Genomic DNA, 11,929 nt, shown 5'->3' with positions numbered 1-11,929 from the left:
GTTATAGCAGAGACTTGGGATCAAATCCCATTGCCACAAAGATTAGGGGATTATGGGTGGGGGTAAACACTGACCAAATCTCTACTCCTTACACGTATATCCTACCATGCATTGGGAACATCTCCCATACTTATTAGTCATTATTCATAGGAGATGTTTCCAATGCACGGTGGATGTGCATGTGAAGTGACCATTTGTGAGGAACAGATCCCATCACCTCTAAGTAGACCAAAAAATTGATCCAAACCAAAACATTTAGACTTAGGGTCTATCATTTCGCCGACCCAACCCAATAGTGTCTTGACCTAACCCAATTGTAACGTCTACCTCCAAGTTATGCTGCGTTTGGTTTGTCCTTACCTTTCCCTTCTTCCCTTATCTTTTCCTTCAAACCAAACAGGCAAACACAACTAAACCAATAAAAAATTTGAAGATTTGATACCTCATCAATGAGAAATTGGTGGAGGTGACGTGGGCACTGCAATTCACTGCACGTGCTCCCTTCTTAATAAAACTCAAAAAAGAGAAAGAAAAAGAAGCTTATGGCCATTGCCAACCATGCTGCATGCTTGCACGTGGATCCGACCGGTGGCAATTTCGTAAATACATATAATAATAAGTTTGTTTTCGGTCCTAGATTCTTGAATCTTGATAGATAGTGAGTTGAGTTACTTTACTATAGGTAGGACTCACTGAAGTTTCGTCCTTCGCATCAGTCATCAGATCAGACTTCCGCTCTGGATCTGGACCCAAACCCAAACCCAAACCCAACAACAGTCACGAGCCATTTACTTATTAGTCAAACAGCAGGGTCAGACGGGCAGGAGGTCAAGACTAAAGAGAGACAACAGTCTACAGTGCTCCGTGCTACACAGCCTATAGAGAGAGAGAGAGAGAGGGGTTGAACGGTTGAACACTGGAACTCTTTAAACTGTTGATCTCTTCACACGTCAAACAGTGTGCCAGTCATGTGGTGGGTAAAGGTGAAACCTCTGTACTGCAACTCCCCTTTGCTTTGCCATTCAAAAATCAATATTTATAATTCAAAAATGGTCCCCTCTATTCTATTGGGTCATTTATTAGAATACCCCTCTAATTTTTTAAATTTATTAAAACTTACCTTTTCGTTTGCATTTTATTAAAACACCTTCTATAACTTGCAATTGATTTATTTAATCGACTTTTTATTAGATTAAAGTAAAGAAAATGTCAACCTTAACTCTAATGACATTCGAGTAAATTTAATTAAAAGAAAATAAAAATTACATTAGAGACAAATAACCATTCTATTTGGTTAAATTTATTTTTGTATTAAGGATATTTTAAGGTCAATCGAGTAATTAGATTGAAATTTGAAAAGTATAAAGAGTGTTTTAGTAAAATAAAAAACTATACGATTGGTTTAAGTAAGCTCGTGAAACTATAAACGAGTTCTAGTAAATGACCCTATTTCATTTTACAATTTATACTTTATAAGGGTTTTATCGTAACTATAACATTGTTGTGGGCTATTCCGTAAATTTCCTTCTTTCTTTTCAGTCTGGCGGTCCAGGGGTTTAGACCATTGTGTCTCCTTGGTCCTTGGCATTGAGTTAAGCCAAACTGAGCGGTAAGGTAATATCTTGTGGGGCCGTACATGGGGGCGTCCGTTGTCAAGCCCTTGGCCGTTGATTTTTACGTGGTCGCCTTTAGCGTTGTCAAGCCTCTACCTGATTGACACGTGTCCGTACACCCTACTTTCCATACTCCTCTGGTCGATCGTCACTAATCACCACGACAACGGAGACGATAAAGCAAGGAGAAAGAGAGAGAGAAGCCGTTAGTTGGCTCGTTGGGCTTATGTCAAGATGGGACCCATACGTGACGAGGCCCACATCGCAACGGAAAATAGAGACGTGTATTAGGCTGCAGAAATACACACAATTATTTCCCTGTTTTTCCCTGCAACGGCAAAAAGCTGAAAGACATGTCAGAAGACTTTCACTACTTTAATGCCATCGACCCATCCCCGTACGCCTCTCTCTCTCTCTGGACCCAAAAAGAGTGGTATCTGGTATTTCCTCCCCGCTTTCTTGCCTTCCAAAGCGGTTTTGGCTTTTACACTCCTTTTTAAAACATCCGCTCTTATCTTTCTCTCTCTCTCTCTCTCTCCCCCTCCCAGACCCAGTCACAGACACCAGAGCCTCCCTTCCTTTCTCTCAGTTGCAGCAGATCTGTTGTTATTGCAGTTTCAGAGTATAGTTATACCTAACTCCTACTGGGTCTCTTTTGGTTTTCTTTTCCTCTGGTTAAGTGAGGAGCCAGCCCATGTATAAGCATGGAAGCCCAAAGCCCACCTTGTAAGATTGCTCGTGTTGCTGAAAATGGTACTCTCTCTCTCTCTCCTTCCCTCTTTCTCTCTCTTCCCCCCCTCTCTTTCTCTCTCTCTCTCTCTCTCTCTCTCTCTCAAGTCTGAAGTTTTTCTCTTCTTTTTCTTTTGGTTTTTTCTTTTATTTTTTGAAGGAATTGGGTCGATGGGAGCAGGGTCACCTTCGGTTGGGCTTGGGCTCGGACTTGGGCTCGGGCCTGGGCTTAGCCATGGAAAGTCTGGGTTCACCTTTCTTCAGTTGCAGGAGCTAGAACACCAAGCTCTTATCTTTAAATACATGGTTGCAGGCGTGCCTGTGCCTGTTCATCTCGTCCTTCCTATCTGGAAGAGCGTTGTAAGCTCATACGGTGGTGTTAATGGTGGGATCTATCAACACTACCCAAGCTGTAAGTCCCCAAATATGCGTTTCCTTTGACCTGGGTTTCTGGTTTTTTAAGCTATCCTCTTTCTGGTTTCTCCATACTTTTATTTTCTAATAAATGGGTTTTAGGTTGATTTAAAGCTTTTTACTTTGAGAGGTTGAGGGGGGTTTCTCTTTTGAAGGTCCCTCTTTGTCTGATGTCACTTTCTTTCTCTCTGTGTTGAGGAAGCAAAGGAACTAGCTAGTGATCTGATTTGGGTTTTGTTTTGTTTCTCTCTTTGCAGTCTTAGGTTGCACAAGTCTGTGCCTTGATTACAGAAACAGCATGGAACCTGAACCAGGGAGGTGCAGAAGAACAGATGGGAAGAAATGGCGTTGCACCAAGGATGTTGTTCCAGATCAAAAGTACTGTGAGAGGCACATGCACAGAGGCCGTAAATGTTCAAGAAAGCATGTGGAAGCCTCTCAAGGTGGTGCTACTCCCCCTTGTGCTGCTGCTGCTGCTTCTTCTGTTAACGCCACAACCAGCAAAACAAACAACGATTCTCTGAACTCAAACACCAATCTATCCATCTCAATCCCAGCAAATCTTGAACTCACCACCACCACTACCACCACCAACACCAACACCAACAACAACAACGATGTCAGTGGAAGCAACACCAGCAATAACATCAGCAACAGCAATGCTGGTATTAATGTTTCTCCAAGCTTGGGTTTTTCTCCCAAGAGTGTCCTTCAAAGTGGCACCTGCAAAACTGACTCCTCATTGTGAACAGGGAGACCCTTCTCCCCTCTTCTTGTTTTAGGGTTTTAGGGTGCAGTTTGTTGAAGGATTCAATCAAAACTCCTTGCTTCAAATGGGAGAGACAGTTATTGCTGGTTTTGTTTGGTGGAGGGGGAGAAAAGAACTGATGGGTTCCACCATTGGTTAACTTTTTAGGTTTAAAGGGAAATATCATGTTTTTAGCTGATCCTACATGTTTGTTCAGATCTTATATATGCTTCTACTTTTCCTCTTATGCTCGCTCATATCATCCTTCTCCATTCATTCTAAATTTTTAATGTGTTCTCGCCTTTCAATTTCATTCATGGAAGGGTGGAAACTGTAAATCTTTTCCTAGCTCTGTGAATATGTTTGAGCTGGTTGGATGATGTGGGGCTCTCTGCTTCTCTCTTTTCGGTTTTTGTCTGCTAGCCTACTGGTAAATATGATCTGTAGATCACTGTAAACTTTCTATACTAGATCCAAATCCGAATTCAAATTCAGTGGATCCGACCCGAAGTAGTGTGTGTTGGATAAAGGAGGGTTTTTCTTATTATTCCATAAATCGGGGTTGGCTAAAAGTGATACAGTCCACAGAAATGGCAAATTACTTCATCATTCGTTCTACTTGGGACCAGAATTTGGAAACAGCCTAGCATGAGCTGGAAATTATTCTTATTATTCTTATTATTCTTATTATTATTATTATTATTATTATTATTATTATTAAAAGAAAATTCACGAAAATAAAATGGAAAAATCTTTTGAAGTATGCCATCTGGCATGACATAACTATTAGGAATTAATGGTTCTTTGCCCTCTCCTTCTCCGGCACAAAAATTTCATCCAGGATTCAGAAATCTTTAAATCCTGACCTCTGAAAAGCGGAGAAGTCTCGACTCTTGAGAATGATTCTGAATTCTGGTATCTGAAAATGAGTTGGGGTCTGGGGAGATTTCGGAATACTTTTTTCATGGCCATTGCCCATTTTACGTGAAACAGAATTTATTGAATTTGTGTTGAGGGTTTCGGGGTGTACACGAAAAACCAAAAGATTGAACTAAACCGAAAAAACCAAAACGTAAAATGTAGTTAACCGAACCGATCGGTTCGATTTCGGTTTGGGATTTTTGAAAAACCGAAGGACAGGCTTGATTTTTGGTTACTTTACAAAAAAATCGATTTTTAACTGAATCGATCGATATATATATTTTTATGTATATTTTATATATATTTTTAATGTCACATTTTTTATGCATTATATATAAATATATATTCATTATATATATATAAATATATACTTATATTATATTTATAATGATCTATTTATATATATATATATATTATATTATATATTTTTTAAATATTTATAATATATTATATATTATATATTATTTATTATTTATAATATAATATTGTACATACATTTGTATAATATATTATAAATATAAAAAACCGAAAAAACTGAACCAAACCAGTCAAAAACCGAAATCGATGAACCAGTCCGGTAGTACCAATTCAATTTCGGTTTGGAGAATTAGAAAAACCGATAGCATCGGTTTGGTTTACAAAAAAGTGCCATGGTTCAGTTAACCGAACCGTGGAAACCCCTAGGCACACACACCTTAATTCAAAAGAGATAATGTGCTTTAGCAATCGAATTTTCAACATTTTGGCAGTTTTTTATTCTACATTCATTGAATTTTGAATGGAAAATTTAGTATTAAATTTATCATGCCAAAAAGATATGATACTAGAAAAACCATTGATCAATCAAAGTTCTTTGTGAATTTAGAAAATAAAAAACCCACCCTAATTGGGTAAAACCCATGGTTTTTGAGTCATCATTGACCCGAACAGTCAGACTGTTTGGCCCAGGAACCGTCTAGACAATTGGTTCTATTTTACCCCAAATTTGGTCTCTGGTCAAAACCGTTGAATTGGTCAATAACCCGTTGACCCAGACGGTTGAACCGTTGAGCCATCAACCCATTCAATGCTTTTTGGCTATTTTTTATTTTTTTTCTAATTTTTATTATCAAAATGAGCCGTCTGTTCGAACCGTCGACTCGAAAACTGGTGGCTAGAACGGTTCTATTTCTGGGTCGTTTTTTAAAGCCACGGTTAAAACCACTCATGAAATGAAAACCACCTTAATTGGTTGGTTACCATCTTTATAAAAACCCGTCGTGAATTTAAAAAAAACCACCCCAATTGCTTAAAACCCCTCATGAAATCAAAACCACCTTAATTGGTTACCACTTTTATGATACCACAAAACATTGTTTTTTTTTTATCCAAAATTGATAAGGGGTGGGTTTTGGGTCTGTCTATGTCGTGAAAATGCCCAAAAATCCCAATGGCTGTGTATGTGAAAGGCCCCATCTTTATTGGCTTGGTGTTGCTTCTGCTGTTTATGGGGATCGCCATCTACTTCAAGCTTTGGGTTATTGATTACAATTTCTCATTTGAAGACAAAGATTGGATGAGGTTTGATTCCATCAGTTTAATACTGGCATATATTCCATCAGTTTTTTTTAATCAAACCTCATCAGTTTTTTTCCTTGTTTAATGGACTATGGTTGTTGATATTTATTGGCTCTTGTTCTTCTTTCTCCTTTGTGGGTTTGGAAGTGTATCATCCACAAAAGAACGCCATTCCTTTTTCTTGAATTCTTTTCGTAGGTAGGATGTCCTGACGATTAATTAGGGATAGTTTTGTAATTTTATATATTTTCAGTTTAATCAGTGACAGAAGGAAGTTTTCTGTTTGAATTTTTATTAAATGAAATTAAAATGGAGGTTTTTATAATTTTCAGAAACTTTAAGAGAGATTTTTGTATTTTACCTTAAAAATAAATTAAAAAAAAAACATGAATAACTAGTAACTTATCAAAAAGCAGCCAGGCCTATTTGTTATTTTTTTTTATATATATTTATACTTTGACTTGGCATCACTGTCAATGAGGATGTAGATGATGGGCGATTGGTGAGAGGGAAGGCTTCCTATCTGACTGATGATAGGTCACTCTTATGCCCTTTATCAAATGCTACTTGGTCGACCAAATTAAAGCTCCCTTACCAGATTTCATGCCAAACGATACATAGATGTGAAAATATTGTGGAAGCATTGAACAAACTATGTCAGTGAATAATACTTTGGATCTCGGCGCAGCGGTGCACGGGCACAAGGTCAATGTCTCATAATTGTGAATGAATCACATGCCTACCGAACATAATAAAGAGAGATGGGATCTCACACAGTTAGGTAGTTAGTTGAAGGCCATTGCCTATAAAAATAAAACAAATGTACAGTACAACTTAAGGGTGGTCATTTTATCCAAATTTTTTTACCCGGGTCCGACTATAATATCGAAAACCATTATCGTATGAAAAATTCCTTGCAATGCTCCCATCCCCGATTAATATATATATATATATATATATATATATATATATATAATATTATTCGTTTTTAAAATATTAATTATTAAAACTTTAAAAACAATAAAAGTGTAAAACACTAAACTAAAACTCTTAACATTCGACAAAGGGAAGAGAGAAGTCGAGAACTCTCAACTATGTCTTTGGAACAGCTAAACCAGTGAACCCTAGCTTCGTGCATGCCTTCGTCTTCTTTCGTCTTTGATTCTTTGTCGCCAATTCACCTAGCTTCGTGCCTTCTTGAGTGATAGAGAAGAGATATTCAAAGAAGAGTTTCAGTTGTCAGTCCTTCTAACCTTTGTTTATCGTCGCTGACCGTCGTCGCCGACCTTAACTCTCCCAACGGTCCTCTCCTCTCTTTCTCTCTCTCAGTCTCAATCTCTCTGTAACCTCTCAGTTCGTCGGGGATTTAGGCCTCTGATGGGAAATTCATCCCCGTCTGGGTCAGGGATGGAGGAGGGATTCCTTTATCCGTCGGGGATCAGGGACGGGGATGGAGGGTGATTTGGGGGTCAGGGTCAGGGATGGAGAATGTAATCTCCGCCCCGAACCCGCCCCGTTGCCATTCCTAATGAGACACACGGTCACTAACGTGTAATGAGGTCCCAAGATAAACAATGCTGAAGAAGAAGAATTTTAAGCAAGTATTGAACAATTCTGATGGCTTAATTCAAATCTCAACAACAATATCATCAGATGGGTCATTCTCGTGCAAACAAAGTCTGCTAGTTATCTAGAAACAAATGATACGCGTCGTGAATTCACAGCTAATGTATAGAGTGAGATTGTGAGAAAACTCACCGAATAGTATGGAACGGCTGAAACGACGTTGATCGGCTCTGCTGAATCGGGAGATGATAAAGCATAGAGTGCTGCCTGAAAGAGTTGTGTTGAACCGGTACCAACCACGATGTAACAACCTTCTGTTTCAGTGTTGGCCACCAAATGATGCAAGCGTCTGATCTCTTCCGCTAATTCCGGCTTCAGAAACCAGCACAAGTTTGTAATGTCGAAGAAGTAGCTTAGCGATTGCCAGACGGAGATCACCACTGTGCACTTGTCCCCCATCTTCTGCCAATATGGCTCGAACATTTTTGGATCACCACCGTTAAAAGTCAAATAAAAAATACCATTAGGCGTCAGTCCGAGAATATGAAATTACTGTATCTTGGGACGATCTACATATCAAAAACCCAACTTCAAACTGTAATTGAAAATGATGGAAGCAAATAACGCACAGGCTTCAAATTGGAAGCTTAATTCCTGGTCAAGGTTAATAACGGAGTCAGAGGGGAGCTTCTTGGTCATGCCGTTTTGTTTTGCTTGGAAAGCAATAGAAGAAGGGGAAGAGTGGTCGTTAATGCGCACCTCCTGCTCAGTACCAGGCATCTTTCTTCTATTCTCTGTTTAGTTACCGTTAGACGACGCGAAAACAAAAAAACTCCTGAAAACTCGAACAAGCATTGAAGAGAGAGATCATATCCAGAAATCAACACTGTTTCTCGATCTCATACGGCTGCTTACCTCTTGCTCCCGACTGTCTTTGATTGTCAGAGGCCCCCTGTACTAGCCGTCCGAAGCAGCCGTTCTTCACCATCGGAAGTGAGCTTTCCCAGCCATCGTGCACCCCCATCCGCCGGAACAGCTTCTGGGTGATGTTTAACGGTGAAGACTAACATTTTTCTTATCTTGAAATGAATTTCTTTTTTGAAATACAATTTAAATGATTGTTTTTGAAACCGGTTATGTAGGATAACCGGTATTCACCGGACAAAGAAGTGGAATGTTGATTAGATTTTCCCTTTTTATCAAGTTTTGTTTTAGCCTCTTTGGTGAAGAGTGTGTCTCTACTCTAGACAGGTCAAAGGTTCAAAACTTAAATTGGTAAAGAGGTAGAGAGAAAAAATTAATAAAACGGGAGGATAACAGAAAGGCTATACAGCTCTGGGGTAGAACTTCTTCAAATTTTTTCCTTTTTCATTTAAGAAAGTCGGGATCATGTTTGAGTGGGCATTCTGGTAATCCTAACTTTCTTAAATAGAAAAGGCAAGAATTTGAGACCGTTAATAGATGGTCGATTTCAATTTGATCAATAGATAACTCGACCAGATCGGGTCAGTTGAAAAAACACTACTAAACTAATCCAACCCGACCCATGAACAGCCCTAATTTTAGAATCGTTGCCTCTATTTGTATAAGTTCCTAGTTGATGTCTGTTTTTCCGACTGTTGGGGGCATGCTAGGTGTTACCCAGTCTTGTCTAATAGCATTATCAAAATATTAGTTCAATAATCGTCAATTTCATTTGTACTATACAAATATACATGGAAGTAAAAATCAAAGAAGTTTGAATTCTGGTTCACCTTTGCTTTGTTTTTAATTTTATTTTACTCCATTCATACTGCAATTTGCAAACAAACAAAACAAATAAAATTCAAAGCAAAAATATATTGGAATTTTCATTCAACTCTTTTATTTTCTTTGGTAGAAATATTCAATTGATCATTAATTTGTGGTTTTATGCTTTTGCAGCAATTAAAATAAAATTGCATTAAAAAAGGAAAAAAACTAGGCCTAATGACCAATTTGAACGTTTAGTTTGATTCAACTGTGAGAGCAATAAACCTAGTGGTTTCATCTTCCATAGATATTCGAGGTTGATGGTGTTGCTATTGGAATTGGGTTTGCAGGTGGGACGTTTAAGGCTAGATGGAAGAAACAGAAATTAGTGAAAGAAGCTGAACGACAATCCCATTTGAAGAATTGAAGAGACCGAGGACTTCCATATTTTTCCATGAAAAGGATGGGAAAAGGCTTCCATTTTCCCTTTCATTTAAAGAGACCTTTATACAAATAGAGAGAGCAGATAGGCCATTGTGCTAGCTACAAAACGATTGATGATTCATCACACTCCATGATAGAACTTACAGGTAGTTTTAAGGGGTTTTACAAACTGTAAGAAAGTTCTAGTCCATTCCCTAAAATTTAGGGGTAGTTTAAGATATCTCTTCTTAGGCTGTATTTGGTTGCAGTGCAATTTTATTTACACTGTTATAAATGCACGAGAGTGAAAATGAATAGAATGCAAATTCTGATTTAATTTTGTTTTATGTTTTATTCCATTTGGTTTCAGATCCCATTTTACTTCATTTGTATGACACTAGAAATAAGGTAAAATTTAAAACAAAAATAAATCAGAATTTGCATTTATATCATTTGCACTATCATTATTGTACATCAGTGCAAATAAACTTGCAATGCAACCATTGCACTCCGTGCGCTCTGTTAGCTACCTGTAGCTGCTCCTGCTTATAGCTGGAAGACCTCTCAAACGAAACAGGATTTTTCTCTCTTATTCTCAGTGCCGGTAATCTAGTAAAGGCGAAGCAAATCTAGATTAGATACGGGAAGAATTTCTATCGAAGATCTCTCTGGATCTCTTTCAGAAAGGAAAAGTTTCTGGAAGAATTTCTATCACAGGAACCGTGGCTAGTAAAGGGTTTCCCCTTGCTGCTGCGTCGATGGTATCCGAAAGCGGACACTAGAACGATGGATTTCGGAGCCTTATGTTTAAAGGTTAGAATCCTCAAGGTCCTACCGGAAAGCAAACTTGGTGAAAGTGGTGGGTACCCCGATCAAAGAAGAAAAAGATAAGGGATGATGACTCAGAGGAGATGAGGAGGAACCGTTGTGGAATAGAATTTTTCGAATCAGGGTAATAAGGATGGATGTGAACAAGCCTCTGGCTATCGGCAACTACGACACTGAAGAAGATGGAACAAAGGTATGGTATGCTTTCCGGTATGAAAAGCTACCAACATTTTGCATGCGATGTGGTCTAATTGGACATGAAGAAGGAAACTGCAAAAGCATGACGGATAGCCAGGTGATGGAAGAGCTAGCAAGAAGAATGGAAAGCCAATCAGTCGAACAAGAAGGGGGCGGAGAGGATCATATGCGTCCCATCTTAGAGTGATGCGATGAATTTAAGGTTATAAACAAAAAAAGGAAGGGTAAATTTCTTAAATTACGCTTATAATTTAATTTATTGACTTGGTGTACCCTTACTGTTTTTGACAACTAACTAATACTTTCCTCACCCTTAACGTCCGCTAATAGAAAAACAAAAAGACTATTTTACTCTATTCTTCTTCAAATTTTTAAAATAAAACAAGGAAAAGGGAAAAGAAACGTTGGTTCATCAAAACCCAACGATCTCTGTCTCGTCTCCACCTCCATCGCCCTTTCCCTTCCCTATTATCTATCACTCTTTCTCAAACCATAAAGTGGGATGTAAGTTCTCTCTGCACTTGTCGGAGCAGCCGCTCGGAAGAAATCGATGGACAAGTCCATCAGCTCTACACAGTCTGCTAAAGTCGCTTGCTCTCTTTGGTCTAATGGTGTGTATAGTGTACTTAACACGGATTTGACTTCCCTATGGCCGCCATTTAATGGCTTCCCTGTACCAGCAACAGCAGCACAGTAAGGTGAACAGTGGAAGAATGGCACCATGTAGACGCGACGAGAGGGAGAGGGAGAGGGAGGGGAGGAGTGGAAGAATGGCGCCATTTACTGGGTTGTCTTTGATTTCTGTACAGACGAGAGGAGAGGGAGAGGGGGAGTGGAAGAATGACGCCATTTACTAGGTTGTCTTTGATTTCTGTACAGACGGGACGAGAGGGAGAGGGGGAGTGGAAGAATGGCGCCATTGACTGGGTTGTCTTCGATTTCTGTACAGACGAGACGAGAGGGCGAGGGCGAGTGGGGGAGCAGTTGAAGGAAAGAGAGAGCAAGGCAGCCAGGCAGGGGAAACAGTCGCCATACGAGAGTTTTCAAACTTGAGTACTACCTCTCGTACTTCCCACGTGGCAGTTCTCGTGCTTCCCTCGTGCTAATACAAATTTAGATGTGCATAGTCGCCATGCGAAAGTCTTTAAACTCAAACAGCGATGCCAGTGCCGGAGACTCCCCTTCTCCCCCTCGAGCCGAC

General features: G+C 39.2%; 1 protein-coding gene and 1 long non-coding RNA gene across 2 annotated transcripts; one reads left to right on the top strand and one right to left on the bottom strand.

The window, feature by feature from the left end:
• The first annotated feature begins 2,118 nt into the window (after window positions 1-2,118).
• On the top strand, window positions 2,119-3,761 carry LOC104610885 (growth-regulating factor 5). Its single transcript, XM_010277721.3, has 3 exons — window positions 2,119-2,366; window positions 2,503-2,754; window positions 3,014-3,761. Exons 1-3 carry the CDS (start codon window positions 2,318-2,320, stop codon window positions 3,502-3,504), a joined length of 792 nt encoding a protein of 263 aa, XP_010276023.1. The 5' UTR covers window positions 2,119-2,317; the 3' UTR covers window positions 3,505-3,761.
• A 2,410-nt stretch (window positions 3,762-6,171) lies between these two features.
• On the bottom strand, window positions 6,172-8,710 carry LOC148800857 (uncharacterized). Its single transcript, XR_016085880.1, has 2 exons — window positions 7,741-8,710; window positions 6,172-7,507 (listed from the first exon to the last, which is right to left on the bottom strand). It is a non-coding gene; the product is annotated as an uncharacterized LOC148800857 (long non-coding RNA).
• Between the last annotated feature and the right edge of the window lie 3,219 nt (window positions 8,711-11,929).

This window comes from Nelumbo nucifera, chromosome 4 (assembly GCF_055504915.1).
Source record: "Nelumbo nucifera cultivar China Antique chromosome 4, China Antique-T2T, whole genome shotgun sequence".
Taxonomy (NCBI): Eukaryota; Viridiplantae; Streptophyta; class Magnoliopsida; order Proteales; family Nelumbonaceae; genus Nelumbo; species Nelumbo nucifera.
The sequence above is the reverse complement of the archived record's forward strand: the minus strand, read 5'-3'. Positions and strand labels throughout refer to the sequence as shown.